Genomic DNA, 17,569 nt, shown 5'->3' with positions numbered 1-17,569 from the left:
AATCAATTGTATATTGGGTCTATGACCGCATAATACAATTTGATTTGATTTTGATTTGTTATATTTATTTTTCATTTGTTCTATTGTGATCTACTCTGAGCACAATTTTGTGGAAAGTGTTCCATAAAATTAAACAGAAGATAATGATGATGTCAACACCAAGGTCCAATAGCAGAATATTTGCTAGAAAATAAGACTGCAAAGCCAGTGAGGGTGACCCCAGATGAGCGTTAGCAGCACAAAGACATTTTGGCTTATCAAGTGAGAATCAGGCTGTGACAAAGCAACACATGCCAAACATAAAGCCCAAAGTGCCTGTGGCCATTGCAGTCATGCTGCATTCATTTTCATCATTCATGATTTAGGCAAAATGAAGGGATAGTTATATCAAAGGAGCTGTATTCCAAGAGAAGCATGTGAGTTTCATTTCTGTTGTGCTGGACATACTCAAAACAGTATTTTAAGAATCAGATGCCATTTTTATTTTTGTTGTCAGATGCTCCTTTGTATTCAGATCAGGCCTCAGCACAATAATGTAGCACTTGGGAATGAAGATGCAGGCCAGAAGACCAGCACTGGAGGCCAAAATAGAGAAGACCTGCACGGCTACCATGTATTTCCCCTTCGTGCTCAGGTAGGTGGGCACAAAGGACACCCAAACACTGCAGAAGACCAGCATGCTGAAGGTGATCAGCTTGGCTTCATTGAAGGCCCCAGGCAGTTTCCTGGCCAGGAAAGCCACCGTGAAGCAGATGGCAGCCAGGAAGCCCATGTAGCCAAGGGAACCATAAAACATGGCAGTAGACCCCTCGCTGCATTGCATGATGATCTCTCCAGACTGGGAGTGCATGTCAGAGTCTGGAAATGGGGGAGAGATCCCCAGCCAGATGATGCAGATGACAACTTGGACACTAGAACAGGAAATGACGATGGAGTTAGCCAGACTCTTGCCCAGCCATTTCTGCACCCTGTTCCCTGGCTTTGTGGCCAGGAAGGCTAGCACCACAGTGATGGTTTTTGCCAACACAGAAGTGACGGCAACTGAGAAGATGATGCTGAAGGCTGTTTGTCGCAGAAGACAGGTCACTTTCCTTGGCTGGCCAATGAACAGGAAGGACGACCAAAAGGAAAGCAGGAGGGAGACGAGGAGGATGAAAGAGAGGTCCCGGTTGTTGGCTTTGACTATGGGGGTTTCTAGAAATTTAATGAAGATTCCTAACACAATGCCTGTGGTTAAAGCCAAGAACAGGGAAATGGAAGCTAAGATGATCCCCAAATGTTCTTCATAAGCCAGAAAGGTGATAATCTTGGGGATACACTGATCTCGGTCGATGTTTGGATATTGATCTTCTGGACATTTGGTGCAATGCTCTGCATCTGAGGAGGAAAAAATGAGTGGCTTCATCACTGCTTACATCCATAATCAATTTTAATCTATTAGATCTGTAAAAAGATGCTGATGTGGGAGAAATCATAAAATAGCAATGCTTAATAAGGAAGGGAAGGCAAACATCTATTTATTTAGTTGGTTAGCTAGTTAGTGTTTACACTTAATCTTACTTTTCCTCTAATGACCTAAAGTGGGGCACAAGGTTCTTCATCCTCTTTATCCTCAAAACTATCTTGTGTTATAGGATAAGCCTGAGTGAGTGTGACTGATCCAACATTACCCAATGAGTTGCATGTTTGAGTGGGGATTTTAACCCAGGTCTCTTGGGTTCCAGTCCAACTCTCTGACAGAGGACATGCTTTGAACACAGAATATGCCCTCATCAATCAAAAAAGGATTTCAGTGGGTGGTGCCAGGAAATTTGTCTCTGTGAGACTTTTCATAGTAGACAAAACAGGGCAAGATGGATCAATGGGGTCACTTGGTAGAAAGACAAGTTCCTGCATTATTCAAATCTGGAAATGACAGGAGGGTAAACCTACCATTAATTAAGACAAAATAAGATCAGGATAGAAAAAAACCCCTGTGTATTACAATTGTGTTACAGTGACAACAGAAGATTTATGTAACTTTGAAGTTGACAATGAGGACATTGAATTTGTCAAGGATTATCAATACCTTGGCACAATCATTAACACAAATGGAGACAATAGTCAAGAAATCAGAAGAAGGCTAGGACTGGGGAGGACACCTGTGAGAGAACTAGAAAAGTTCCTCAAATGCAAAGATGTATCACTGAACACCAAAGTCAGGATAATTCAGACCATCTCTATGTATGGATGTGAAAGTTGGACAGTGAAAAAAGCAGATAAGAGGAAAACCAACTCATTTGAAATGTGGTGTTGGAGAAGAGCTTTGCGGATACCATGGACTACAAAAAAGACAAATAATTGGGTGTTAGAACAAATTAAACCAGAACTGTCACTAGAAACTAAGATGATGAAACTGAGGTTATCTGATGTCACTGTTTTAGCTTTACTTGCACTGAACAGGGCAAATTAGGGCACTTGAAAGAAAGGGGTGTTGACTGGCAAATCAAAGGCAAGGGTTCTTTGGACTCTGGGCTGGCAGTAAGCCCTCCTTAGACAGGACTAAGAAGTGAGACTACTTTTAGCTATTGTTGCAGAGGTTCATTAGTTAGCACCTTGTGTATACAATTGTGAAACCTACACCTATGTTTGGGGGGAAGAGAGGAAAGATGCCAGTGATGTGGGGGTGTTCAGGGTATCCTCTAGTTCCCCTGGGTCCATCTAAGTTTAGTGCTATAAAATCTCCGTACAACTGTAGTCCAAAACATCTGCAGTGGGGGAGGCATGGTGGGGCAGACTGCCTTACATTTTCCTGGAAGGCTTTGTTAAAGGGTTTTTAAGGAATGGGAGAGTGAATCAAAGGTAGGATAGGGGATGATCTGCTCAATAAATAAAAACAGGGTTGTCCTGGGGAAGAGGAGTTTATTTATGTTCTGACTTTGTACCATTTGAGAGCCAGTGTGGCATAGTGGTTAGTGGGAGACCAGGGTTTGAATCCTCACATAGCCATGAAGCTCACTGGGTGACCTTGGGCCACTCACTGCCTCTCAGCCTCGGAGGAAGGCAATGGTAAACCACCTCTGAATACTGCTTACCATGAAAACCCTATTTGTTGGGTTGCCATAAGTCAGAATCAACTTGAAGGCAGTCCATTTCCATTTTTCTGTACCATTTGCACATCAACTTTACTGCTAAGTAACCTCTGCTTGTCTGACATGGAATCACAGCATGTTGAGGAGGATTCTCAACATATTTTTATGTTCACTGAAATTCCCAATCCGAGTCGATCCCTGCAATTGCATGAGGGATCTTGTGGCACATGTGCAAACCAGATAAATTGTCATAGGTACCCCGCAGTGTAGCACACACCTCAGTCTGTTTTATTGGCTGCCCCAGATTGCTTCTCTCAGTGAAGGGAGGGAAGGGATAAATCTGTGGGAGCATCATGCTGGTGATCCCTGTACAAAGCAGAGCATGGAGGGCACAGGTTAAATTAGAGAAGAGAGATGCATTCTGGGCAATGCATGATGAATCCTCCCCCTGATCTCAGCTTGGTAGCCCAAAGGTGATAAAAATTGCAGAAACCAAGACATTATCCATATTCAGAAATGTCTTTAGAATCATCACAGAAAGGGTCTCGGAGTGAATCTTTGTCCTGTTTCTATCCTGCCAAGGACATCTTGGACTCCACCATCTCCCTTGGAGTCACCCACCTTCCTGAGTGGAGATTGTCCCTTCCGCACAAGGAGCGCAAGCATAGCAGCAAACCGGCTCTCCCTCTTGAACCACCTTCTTGTATCCAGGGCGACAGCTTTCAGTACACCTGGAGCGAGGCACGGTCTAGCCACAAAGAGAAGAAGGTGCACCAAGGGGAAAGGGTTAGGAGCATGTGTGTTTATGGAAATAGTTCTTAGAGTTTGGAAAGGACAGCAAAGGATCTCCTGTCCCTGTAACCCCAGGCTCACCCTCCCCCAATCCCGGAAATACGTTGGATGCAGAACAGCACAAAAAGGAAACTTTTTGGTGTGGTTGCTTGCTTCTTTGAACATCTGCATCCTGCTCATTTTTGTCTCTCTATTGCCTGCTTGTCTCATTTTCAGTCTTAATCTGTATCTCTCTTTGCACTTCCTCCTTCCCACAAAGTCTCTTATCTCCATCGTCAACCAGACTTTCACTCCTGCCTCCTTCCAGATACCTGCACCCTTGATTTCTCCAGCTTTCCAAGGAGTGCCTTCACTCTCAGCTTTCCATCCAGAGCCACTTCCTTTCTCCTCTTCAGTCTCAACTCAGTGTGGTTGTTCTCTCTGTCACTCAAGCTTTCAAACTCACCTTCACATTCTCTTTCAAACACCACCTTCCGTTCTTCTTCTGAGTCATCTCACACACACTATTCCACTCCGTGTTTGCTCAATCCTGGCTTCTCTCAACTCCTTTAACCCACTTCTTTGTCAGTCCATCTTGGGACCCACAGCTTTATCTCCACCAGCAGTCCTTTCATTTGCCCTTTAGACAGACATTTCTCTTGTATAGGGATTTCCTCCCCATCTACTGACACACCCTGATCAAGCCAGAATACAAGCTCCAAGGACTGATGATGCCACTGCTTCACCTCCCAGTTCAATCATCATCATCATCATTTCCCACCTTTCCTCCAAGAAGCTTAAGGTGGCATCCAGGGATCTCTCCCACATTCAATTTTATCCCCGCAACAACCCTATTGGGTAGGTTAGGCAGAAAGACCGTGGCCTGCCCAAGGTCACCCAGTGAGCTTCATCATAGCTGAGTGAGGATTAGAGCTTAAGAGATGTCACATGGAATGCAAGTGTCCTCTACCTTCTTAAACCACTTTGGCCACACAATGGCTTCTGGGTCAATGGTGAACTTTATGTCAGTGGATGCTACTCTCTCTACGCTCCCAATTTTCACTCTAACACAAGACTCATTGGGAAACATCACCCAGTTCTCAATATTGAAGGTGGCCGGCAGCTCCCCATTCTCATCCAAATACAGTCCGCCTATGGAAGTGTTTGAAAACTGGATTTCTCTTAAGAAATGGTGAAGCTGGAATGACAGAGGAAACACCAGTATTAAGAAACCATGAAAGCATGTTGGATCTCTCAGCCCTGCTCACTCTGAGCTTTTCTCAACTGTGGCCAGTGCACATCTCATTTGGACTCATAAATTCTATTCAGGTATTCTATTTTATTTATTAAAACATTCATAGACCACAGTTCATATAAAATAACAAGGCTTTATTGTATTAAAATGTTTCAGCTTCCGCCTTCATCAGCTGCTAACATACAAATGCTGTTACCAAGGTGGCAGTTATAGAGCTTTGAGGATGGAATGCTCAGAGAGGCATTATATATAAAAGTTATATATAAAACAACCCACAAATATTAAGGATACCCAAAACTTATTTCAAACAGGTGAATGAATGAACTGCCTTCAAGTTGATTCTGACTTATGGTGACCCTGTGAATAGGGTTTTCATGGTCGGCGGTATTCAGAGGTGGTTTACCATTGCCTTCCTTTTTCTAACAGGTACCATACTGAACATTAGCACTCCAAAATGCTCTTGTGAATAGGTGTATTATAACCAGCTGGGGGAACACCATTACCGCAGGTGCCCACTATTCTCTAGAGAAGTTTTTTCCACAGTAAGGGGGCCACTGCAGAGAGGTTCCTCACAGATATACTCACACTTTGGGTTAGCATATGAGTGGGATGTTCGGCTGTGCCAAGCACTAATACAATTTTGTTTCAACAAGCTTTTGCAGCAACATGAAAAAGTCTCTGCTTTAGATGATCGTTTTGTATTTTTTCGGTTTTATACTATCTGCAGTTGGTTTGTATTGTTTTAAAACCTGTTTTTATCTCTGTTTGTTATATTGCTGTTTTACTATATTGTAAACCACCTGGTGATCTTTTGACAGAGAGGGAGATGTGGAGAGCCCAACTTTAACCAAGAAAGATAGATCTCCCTCAGGGCACCTGGGAGAAAGTACTGGATATGGGAGTCTTCTGACATAACCGTAATAGGCAAAAAGGTTGACCACCACCAGGAGCCTCACAAATTGGATTTGCCTCAGGAATGGGCAATAGTTTTGCCTCATCACTATATTTCAGTGTGGATTCAAGATAATGATGACAATGATGATTCCAGAGTTTGGGAAATGAATTGATTTGTAAAAAGGGAAAGGAAATACCTGCCATGGCTGTAGCCTTTGATGTTCCAACCTGCCTCCTCCACCCACCATCAACATCTGCTTTGATCTGGTTGAATAGGCAGCACTTAAGGCCTGAGCCACGGCTTGGACACTGAAGTAAGTGCTGTAGCTGTCTTGAGACAGAGCTCTCTCAAGCTCCTCTTGGGGCAAAGTCTCCAGCTTCTCCTCCTCTGTGCATCGTGTCCAACCTCTCACAGACAGCTCATGCTTTGAATATAAACAACTAAATGCTTTCGTGAAAAACAGAGAAGAAAGATACACATTTGGTTTATAGTACTCGTGTTTGGTCCTTATTGTGCTCTTCATTACAAAAGACAAAGAGCCATGGAAGTACTGGAAGACAGCAGGCCCAAAAGATAAGTTCAGGTTGATGTCCTGAAACCCTATTGTGATCCAGACTTTGGGCCCAATTTTTCCCTCAAGGTTTTTTTGTAGTGTTATGATTGGAATCCATGCCCTATGAGTGTTTTCATAGTAAACAAATACACTAATTTCTGCCCATATGACAAATGGCTCACTCTCACTGATCATTTCATACAGATTATTTTCTGATAGCTGTTTTGATACAGCAACACAAATTCCACTGCTGATCATCAGAGGTCTCATGGCACTCAAGAACCTTTCTCCATTCTCATTGTCTGGAGCAACGAGACCGATCCACGTCCAACCAAAATGCAGGAGCAACTTGACAATCCCTGGGTATTGTGTTTCTTCTCTGGGGACCAGCCGGTAGACAAAAGGGAACTGGGTTTTGTCATCAATAGTCTGAGCAGTAAAGCCATAGCTGATCTAATGAGGAAATTAGGAACAGATATTTAACAACCTGAATGATAAATATCTAACAAATATTTTTGCTGCCTGGTGCTGATGGGAGTTTTAGTCTGAAACATCTGGAGGGTGCCAGATTGGCAAAGGATTCATTTTGAAGAATGAACCTTGGAGCCACAGCTCAGGATTTTCTCTCTTTTTGATGTTCCTTATTGACTCTCCTGGAGAAAAAGAGGAATTTTATGCAGCTGAAGTTCTCCCCTGTCCCTGTGTGCCCCCCTTCATACCTGTGGGATTTTGTAGATGCCTGACATGGTTGAAATCTCTTTTGAGATTACGGAATTGGCTCCTTCAAGAACAGCCAGCAAATGATTCCGTTTTCCACAGGCATAGCTTGGAATATTGATTCCCCCACCTGCAAGCAGATCTAGCATGGCATCAGAAGTTATCCTGGCATCAAAATAGTTCTCATAGAGGTTGTATCCCAGGGTGATGTTGGGTAAGAGCCTGGGATCCTGGTTGATCTCCTGGATTGTGATCAAGAAGGACAAGATGTGCCAGTAGAACCTAGGTGATGAACTGCAATAAATCAATCAATTATAAAGTGTCAAATTACTATTCAATATTTAATTAAAACAGGTATTAGTTGATCCCCCAATAATGGTCTGTATGTTTGTAGCGGGGAATGAGAGGCATAATCTTGTTCCAAGGTGAAAATCTATTTGCCACTTAAAACTAAAAATGGTGAGATTTGCATGCTCTGATACAGCCTTCAAAGAACAAAATGAGTATGTATACAGTAATACTACAGTTAATGAATCCTTCAGGAACAAAGCTTCTCCTATGGAAGGCCCTTTTTAAGGTGAAACTGACCAGCCTGTGTCTTTGCTATGGATAAACTTTCAAACCTCTGCCTTTGTTTTAAGGTAAAACTGACCAGCCTGTGTCCTTCCTTTGCTATGGGTAAACTGATAATCCTGTGCATTGCTGTGGTGAAACTGACAAGCCTGTGTGTTTGCATTAAAACAATCTCTTGCTTTCTCCAAGGAGGAGGGCAGGAGGAGTGGGAATGAATGGGTGGTGGGTAGGTACCCTTTAAAGCCCCTGTTGAAACTGCCCCCTGACTTTTCAGTAGAAATGGTTATGATTGTGGTGCAAGTCAATAAATGTCACTTTCAGCCTGGCTAGTTATGGGCAGTCCAGTCCTTTTGTGAAACAAACTATCAGGAGACTACAAGGACTTTTTGTGCCTTTTCCTTGAGTCTCCCTTGGGTAAGTGAAATCAGCTGAGACTAGGCACAGCAGTGTGGGAGAACTCTAAAGTTTGTGGGCTGATGCTGGAGGGGGTGCAGAGAAAAAATCCCAGAGTCAGATTGTGTCTCCAGATGCATTGCAACTGATTAAGCTTATTTATTTATTTATTAAATTTATTAGTCGCCCGTCTGGCTGGTTGTCCAGCCACTCCGGGTGACGCACAACATAAAAACATACAATTCACCTTAGAGCCTTAACATTCCAATGATAACACTAAGATCTAAGCTTCCAGTTACAGACATTATTTCGGAGCTAGGGTGGAATTCTTGTATAGATCCAGTTAGGAAAAAAAATGTTCTCCCAAATTAACACTGCATCCAGCTATAAAGGACAGAGCAGAAGAAGCGCTGCCTTCTCATTCATTTTTCTCTTGTAGGAAACAGTCTCATTGCAATGGCAGTGCCAGACCTGGCTGGGACACTAATTCTGGAGGTTACTTTAGACTGGAGGATGTAAGAACACAAAATACAAATCACATGCACTCCAAAATATCAGAAGAAAATACTTGTAACTAACATCTAATTCTCAAGTCTGAGCACTCACTCTCCCCTCCCCGCTCTCCAAATGTTCAACTGCAGGATGGATTTGGTTCTGTAGACTAGAGAAGAGATTTAATGCAAACACTTTCAACCACACTTGCAACCTTAGTATTAGACAGTTATGCTGGGACAGAAGGGGAAACTGTGCCCGGGCATCTGTATTTAGATCACTAAGACCAAGCCATCCTGTGTCTAAGCAAAGGGGCTGGTTTTTTGGTGGTAATGATGCCAGAATTCCTTCATTTGCCAATCAGACGTGATTCTTCCTGGATTAGATGCTGTCTCAGTCTTCCTGTAGTCTCCACCTCTTCTCCAAAAGGCAACAGGAGTCAAGGATGGGGAATACTTTGCCATGGATGACCATGGGGTGGAGGTGAGTGTGGGGGAATAGGAAATATCTCTGGGAATTGGGAGCAATTTGAGTGCAGCTGAGTATGCACCAAAGACATGAGTATTGCTTTACTTGAATGAAGTTTAGTGGATTAAAGGGGGGAGGGACTGAAAAAGAGGGATAAATCTTCAACAAATGTGGCTAATGAGGTAAACCCCTGGCCTTGTGTTATTTTACTTTATTCATATTATTTCAAGTGTTTTTATCCTACTCTTCCACCACCCCCCAAAAAATCTCCCAGAGCAGCTCATAAATGCCATCTTTACGACAGTCCCTGTCCTCAGACTTATAATTTAAAGACAGGAAAAAAAAGGAAAGACGATCATGAGAAAGGAGGAAAGGTTTGATTTGGCTGAGAGGGATTTTTCCCAGAAGCTGCTGGGTTAAGAAGGAAGCCCCTCCCCCCTCCCCTCCAATGCAAATCCTGGCATCTACTTCCCTGCAGGAAGCTGCATGACTTGGCTTAACTCAATGCATGGATTTGACCCAGATCAGATTCATCTGCATTCTTGTGTTGCATTCTTCCCAGGGAACCAGGAAATAGGACAGAAATGTGATCAATGGCAAGATATGATGGGAGCTGTTGTCCAGCAATATCTGGACGGCTACAGGCTCCCTGGTAAAGTGGAACCATTGGAGTGCAGGGAAAATGTAACACCATCTCAAAATAATTTCTTACCGCTCAAGCCTGATTAAAGGGGTTTCGGAAAAGATGTATGGAAGTTGCCGAGCAAAATATTTTGGAGAGATGATCCCGCTGATGAGGAAGTCTCCAGGCCGGTAGTAATTTTGTGCTCCATTTTCTTCCCTGATCAGATTCAAGGGGCATTTTGCCTTCAGGTTCCCACAGACTCCATAGGGCATCAGCAGCAGAAGTAGCAACAGAAGCAGCAGGGAGATCATTCTGGCTCTGCTTCCTGCACCTGTCTTGAGAGCCTTTCTCTTGCCTCCAGAGCCAGCTAAGCAGAAGAAGCCAAAAGCTTGCAAGATACAACCTGCAGTGGCTTTACAAATATGAATGGCTTCAGAGCCATTAAACTCATGCAGGCACATCCCCCACCCACCTTTTATCTGCTCTGAATCTTGACTCAGATTTTCTTTGACACAGGACAGGAGATATTCTGTGTGCCAACATTTTTTCCCAGGCAGAGTGGAATAAATGCTCTTGATTCTGATGTTTGTGCAGTCTCCAGAAGTATCTCTTGAGCTTTGGAAAGAGCAAAGATAAATCACCATGATTTTGTCATTATACGGGGAAGAAATTTCATCTCTCCAGCATCCTGGACTCTCTGAGTGACTCTAGGGGCAAGGGCAGAGCTGGAGATAAACATGTTTGTGAAAAAATTCAGATGTGGTTCCAAAGTATGACATGAGACAAAGTATGGGGGCTGGGGAAGAAGGTTGATCTGAAATTTCCTGACAAAAGCATTAAAAGATTCCAACATCCTGTTTGCCACAGTGGCCAAGAGGACTGTGGTGCGTCCTTCCCTGGCTCTCCCTGTCAGGTTCCTACCTGCTCGTGGTTACTGCCTGTCTCTAGGCACCACCAGGGACTCCACTAGTCCAGACCGCTCTCTCTTATGATTTCTCTCCCTGCTCTAGCACAGATCTCAACAGATCCCCCTGCTAGGCAACCACCAGTAACGTCCCAATACTAGTATTCCCAGAGACTCTGAATACTGGTATTGTTATTCTCTTCACCGCTGCCACCATTTGTTACAGTTCCCCTTCAGCCTTGGTCATTACCTTACCCTCCCTTCTGGTCTGTGAAACCCCAGCCAAGGATCAGGCCTTTGGTAAACCAAATTAAGTATTTATTACAGATAACAAAGCTAACAAGATTAACAAGATTTCTTCTTAAGGCACATAAGCATATGGTTTTACTCAATACTAATCCGAACTCCACCTCCCTCCTTCTCCACTCTCTCCTGGCAAACAACTCTTTAAACCCCACCAAGCAACCCACTCAGTTCACCTCATCCACCACCACCACCTCCCAGATTCCACTGTCTCTCTTCCTTTTATACATTCAGCCATTTTAAACACTCAGCCAATCATCTCGCATTCTACTGCCCATTCACTCCCCCTCCTCTTTCACTCCACTTACCATGTATCTTGTAAAACAACAACACTTACCATATATACATTAATATAGGAACATCACAAGGACACCCTTGGGAAACTCACAAGCAGAGCATGAGGGGAATAGTCTGTTCCTGATCTTCTTCCCCAGCAAATGGCATTTAGGGACATACAGTCTTTGACCCTGGGAGTTGGGTAATCCTCTTTCAAAACTCTCTAAGTTGGTGGCCATCACCGTGTTTTGTGGCAGTTTGACTTTACGCTCTGTGAAGAAGTCCTTGGATTCTAGTACTATGAGAAAAACATCACCCTCCCCACTTTCTCCACACCATGACTAATTATATGCACCTTTATCATGTCCTTCCGTTACCCACTTTTCCCACTAAACCAGAATTTGCCAATTTTTTCAGGCCCATATGGGTTTTGAGCAAGCACTGTGGGTGCCACCCATTCTGGTTGCTTCTCTCCTCCCTCCCCAAGACCTCCACCATCTCAGAAGCAGAAAGAGAGAAGGTGTGTGCACACAATTATGATCTGGAGAATTTAATCTGAGCCTTGATAAGCACATAGGGATGAAACAGGAAGTGGGAAAGAGCATCACTCTTGCAACTTCCTCCTTCAGCTCCAGATACATTTCAACCACTCTCTCCACCTCATAACCCAAGTGGGAAATGAATATGCGGCTTCAGAGGATTCACAGCCAGCAGAAGAAGACCTCAAGAGAAGCACTGTGCCCACCACTCACCTGTTTAAGCAGACTGGGTAGGGAATGTTGGTGACCTCTGTAAAAGCTCCAGACATTCTCACCTTTCTTTATAAGGGATCTTTATCCCCTGGATAATTTTGGGGACACTTTTCTGCATTGGTGTGGGATGGGATGTGTCCCATGCTACCACACACACATACACACATGGGTTGCCAGGTGTCTGGTTTTTGCCTGGAAACTCCAAATTTTGGGGCTCCTCTCCAAGTTTCCAGGTACGTTGCCCCAGTCGCCAGACTCTCAGATTTCATTTCTGAAAAAAATAAGTTCCTAGGGGGTCTGGTTCAAGAGATATATTCTAAAATATCAGCCCCACCCTGCAACCTCTGTAAAATGAGCTCGTAGCTGTCTTCTCTAATCCCACCCTTTCAGGTTTGTAGCCAATAAATGAAGTTAGGGTTTTGATTGACAAGCGATTTGTTGACTTTGAGGCAATAGCTAGAACCCATTGTAAGGTCAAAATACTGTTGCCTTTTCCTGTTTATCTGACAACCTCATAAACTGAATAATACTGCTTTCAGCAGTAGCAAAAGCCCCCCTCTCTCTCTGTGCAGGAGATGTAGAAGAGAAGATCACAGCAGGATATTGATAGGCATGCACAGTAAACAATTTCCATTATAACTATAATAAAGGTGTACATGCAGGGCTTTTTTAATTACTTGCAAAATGGTATACTATACATTTTGCCACCACACCAGAGAAGACTCGTGACACAAATATGGAATAATGGTATATTTATTAAAATATAACACACTAAATCAAATTCAATTCAGCCAATTAATCGAATATAAAATACTTCAGGCAGGTGAGGCTAAACCTAAGTGGGAGGGAATACTCCCTCCCATCCTGAAGGCAAGTAATTCTCCACAGACTGTAACTCCTCAGTCAAGGATGTGGGAAAAATCCTCACTTCTTGCTATTGGAGTCAGGTATGTGGTCCCAACCTCCGCACCCTGGCCGCGCCGTACAGGCATTCACCAAGATGCGCAAGCCTGTCCCACGAGGACACTCCCCAGATCCCCAGCAGACATTAAGCCCTGATGGTTCCCTAGGGAGTGCCCTTTACCAGAATGCCTCAACCGCCTCAATTTTAACCCCAATATACCTCACCTGCCTGAATTCCATGCCACAATAGGGGATCAGCTAAAGCTTGGTCCCCTCAACCCAACAAAAACAAAAACCCCAGACCCAACCTAAGAACTTCCAATAACAAATCACACCCCTGCTCTGAGAGATGAACCCCATCATCTTGAAACAGATGAGGAGAATGAAACTTAATCCTATAAAGAGGAATGAAAGCCCCACCAAGAGACAAAACCAAATCCCTAACCTTCCTATTAACCCACATTTAAGACCTGTCAATCCTATTGGGGTGAATCTCACCCCTCCACACCCTTCTCACGAGCATGTCAGACCATACTAAAATGAGATTGGGATAAATACGAATGAGCCATGTGAGATCATGAGTGACCTTGAGCAGCAAATCCATACCCGGTCGCTGCACCAAGTCATTCTCCCCCAAATGAATTAACAAGACATGAGGCTGGCCAGCCGAAGATGAGATTCGGCACACCAGAGTCATCTAAGCATCCTACAACATGCCCCTCTGAGTCACCCAACTAACTGCAGCTCTGGCAGAAAGCTGCAGCTGTGTCCCGGCAACAGTCGAAGAGGCCCTCCGGTGGGCATGAAATAAGATAGAATGGCCACACAGGGCGATCCTCGCCGGGACTGGAAGGCTCCGTGCACTAAGGAAAACAGAAAACAAAGTTACTTAATACCTAACATAAGACTTGAAAGAGGAAGAACGCTACCTGCTGATAGCCTGGATGTCATCAACGCTCATGCCCATGAGGGCTGCGGCCATGGCCACCCCAATCCAAAAAGAATGCAGCCCATAGAGTCCAGCATCACAACCACTGGCTAACAAGGCCCACTGAACAATGGCCCAAAATTGAAACTGAGTCAGGGCAGAACCATTCACATGTATAAAGAGATAACGCTGGCCAACTGGCCTGATAGACACACTGCAGAAACAGGGCATAATTCAGGAACCTGGCAACTGTATAAAGATACAATACTGCCATGGCCCTTTTGATCGGTCTCAGAGACCCGAAGGGAGAACCTCATTAAATCAGCACCTAACATGCGATCGCCAGAGCATATGGCTCGATAGGACACATCACACTTTGAGGAAACTAAAACTTCACTAGGGTGAAAAGCATCATAGAATATTGTCAGAGTTACTGCGGCGAAAGGTGCAACTCATACTGAGATGAGCACATAGAATCAAACAAAGGCAGGATCTGGAGGAGGACATCGGGCATGATTGGCCTCCTCCAGTCAGTGGCCCTGGGAGCAGAACAGGACCAACCCTCAAGGACCTTTCTGACCCTAAAATCTACAGAATGATCCTGCAATCCTCTTGCCTTGGAAATAAAGGCCAGCGCAGAGAGGTGTCTGGCGATGGTTGAAACAGAAATATTCTGCCCTTTTAATGTAACATAAACTGCAGCAAATGCGATACAGACAAAGGCCACGCAAAAGGCAAAGCACTGCTGGCTCGAACTGCCGGGAATGTTCCAAAAGCACCCTGATACACCCTCTGAGTGCTGGGAGCAAGGGCAGAGGTTATGGCGGCCCCCACTTCTAAATCCAAGGCTCCACAAGACAGGCGGTAACGCTGGCTCATATGGCCTGAATATGATCCAAACGCATGCCCACGAGGGCGGTGGCTACTGCCGTTCCAATTTCACAGGAATGCAACTCATACTCTCCTGCATCTCGCCACAGGGCCATAAGGGCCCCCTGAACTTGAGATCAGCATTGCCATTGGGTTAGGGCAGATACGTTGAGATGTATGAACAAGTGATGCTTGTGATCAGAATGTTGGCAGCGGTGTGTCGAATGCATGTGCCCAGAGGAATAGCTCTCGTCGAAGATACCCACACACAGGCCGTTATTTGTTAAGAGTCTTTACTGACAGGATTTCTTACAGGAACGGATACAATACAGATACAGATACTAATGCTTTCCTTCACTCTCCTAACACCCCCACACCTTGTAGTTTCTTTTTCAAGGCTTTATAGACTGGGTTAGCTCTGTGCCAGCTGCAGCCTCTTCTGTGCACTGTCCTTGAGCTGCTGCACACCTTAACCCTTCACTTGTCTTTCATTTCTGTCTTTCTGGAAAACTAGACCGATAGACTTCCCAGCAGCCTACAGTTCCCACCTTTTCCATAAAGATAATTTTCACAGTTATGGTCATTTTCTATAGACATATTCTACCGTTCTGGCGATCTTTATTTTATACAATCCAGGTACAATGTTTCACCATCGTCCTTTTCTTTGCACCTCATTGTGTCTTGGCCCTTTACTGTACCAATTTGAAACCTCTCAGGTGGCTTTCCTTGATTCGCTCTTTCTGAGCGTCTCAATGTCATCGGAGGCTCTGTTTCCTCTTTGCCTCTCTCATTCACGCTAGCAAGAGGTTGTTCCTCTTCCTCCTGTTTTATCCCTTGCTTTATCTCTCGTTCAGTGGGTTCGTCCTGCCTATGTGAGTTGCCTAGTTCGACATACTCAATGTTATCCCAATCCTGTTCTTGGACTTTGATGCTTCTGCTAAGCACCACCCTTCTTTGATTCTGTATCCAAATATGGTAATAGGCATTTTGGAATCCCAGTACATGTCCCTTTTGTGCTCTGGGAGCCAGTTTCCCCTTCCGTTTTCCCTTGGGGATGTGCACCCAGCACTTCACCCCCAATCTCACAATATGCTTCAGTTTTGGTTTCTTTCCATTGAGTTTTTCATATGGTGGCATGTGTATTGCCCTATGATACAGCCTGTTTTGAATATAATTTGCGTATAACATACACTCTCCCCAAAAAGCATTCGTTAAATCAGAGTCCCTGAACATGGCTCTAGTTGCATCCTGTAGTGTTCTATTTTTTCTCTCCGCTATTCCGTTCTGAAACGGAGAAAATGGGGCTGTTAAAGTATGTTCTATCCCTTTCCTTAACAGATACTGCTCTAGTGATTTACCAGTGAATTCTCCCCCTTGGTCAGAGTGTATTCGTTGGATTGTTATACCATGTTGCACCTCAATCCTTTTCACAAACAGTTTCAGTTTCCCCTCTGCTTTGTCTTTCGTGTGTAACAAATAAATCATGCAAAACCTGGTATAGTCATCTACTATTACTAGGACAAATTTGGCACCACCTTGGGAGCTTTGAAACGGTCCTGCAAGATCAATATGGATAGTTTGATATGGTGCGCTGGTGCTGCTCTCTGCTTCTTTACATGTGGGAGCAACTGTGGCTTTAGTTTGATTACATACATCACATTCCACATGCTGGTTACACTCATTGAATGTTACATCCTTACTATTATTGGGTGTTTTTATGATGGCACCGAAATTAGCGTGGCCAAGTTTTCTGTGCCATAGGTGAATGCATCTATCATGAGTTTTCTTGTTTGCTATCATAGTGACACTTCCTGTGGGGTTTAATTGTATGTAAAACAGTGAATTCTCAAGATACTTTTAAATAGAACTTGTCCCCTTTCTTTATCTCACATGCTCCTTGACTAAATGTGACAACATATCCCATAGCGTTTAGTTTCCTAACAGACATGATATTACTCTCTAAACCTGGGACATAAAATACGTCAGTCATTACAATGTTAAGTACACTTAACTTTACAGTTCCCCTCCCCAATACCTGTCTGTGCATGCCATCCGCAAGCACAACATCCTCTTTCGTGGGAATTGTAGTTTTGAATAATGTTTTGTCCTTAACCATACTGTGGGTAGCACCTGAGTCTACAACCCATACAGTGCAATCTCTGTCCTCTTTTCTTGAACCTGATACTCTTACGACTTGCACTTTTGAAGACTTTCTTCCTTGTCCTTTCCGCTTTGCATCACAGTCCCTTTGTAGATGAGTATTAGAACCACATAAGTAGCAGGCCTTTAGTCCGAAAGACCGAGCTTCCGTGTCCTTAAAGTTTAGCTTTCTGCTTTCTCTTTTCTCATTTCACTCCCTTCCTTCGGCTTCATTTCGTCTCTCCCACTCCTGGAGCAGCTTGCCCGATACGTACTCGACTGTCAGACCCTCGTCTGGCATGGCTTCTAACGAGCTCATGACCTGATTCCATGACGAATTTAGTGAAGAGAGAATGATATACACTTGTTGCAACTGTGTGTGCACCACATTCCTTTCTTGAAACTCCGCAAACAGTTTCTTAATGTCCAATAAGTGAGCAGACATTGGCGTTCCTGTTAAGGGGCGTGTTTTGCCACAACCCGAAATAGAGAGGAGACTCGGGAAGGTTCTAGAAATCTAGAACTGTGTCACGTGGGTTTGATCCTCCAATTAGGAAGGGGTTTGAGCAGCAGTTATAAGGCTGCTCTGTCCCCCAAGCGTTTGCCTTTTTTGCCTTGTGGCACTTACTGTTGGTTCCTGCTTCCAGTGGCTCCTTCAGCGTCCGTGTGGTGATCGTTTAT

General features: G+C 44.1%; 1 protein-coding gene across 1 annotated transcript; it reads right to left on the bottom strand.

The window, feature by feature from the left end:
- Nucleotides 1-499: 499 nt before the first annotated feature.
- LOC133379007 (vomeronasal type-2 receptor 26-like) lies at nucleotides 500-15,886 on the bottom strand (the record flags this gene model as incomplete). The annotated part of the gene is made up of 9 exons (XM_061613619.1): nucleotides 15,448-15,886; nucleotides 13,691-13,814; nucleotides 10,286-10,428; nucleotides 9,901-10,180; nucleotides 7,265-7,556; nucleotides 6,189-6,998; nucleotides 4,813-5,040; nucleotides 3,693-3,819; nucleotides 500-1,377 (listed from the first exon to the last, which is right to left on the bottom strand). Coding segments are annotated over exons 1-9 (3,321 nt in total), but the record flags the coding sequence as incomplete, so codon positions are not given.
- Between the last annotated feature and the right edge of the window lie 1,683 nt (nucleotides 15,887-17,569).

Source organism: Rhineura floridana, chromosome 3, assembly GCF_030035675.1.
Source record: "Rhineura floridana isolate rRhiFlo1 chromosome 3, rRhiFlo1.hap2, whole genome shotgun sequence".
NCBI lineage: Eukaryota > Metazoa > Chordata > Lepidosauria > Squamata > Rhineuridae > Rhineura > Rhineura floridana.
This window is presented reverse-complemented; position numbering and strand designations above follow the sequence as displayed.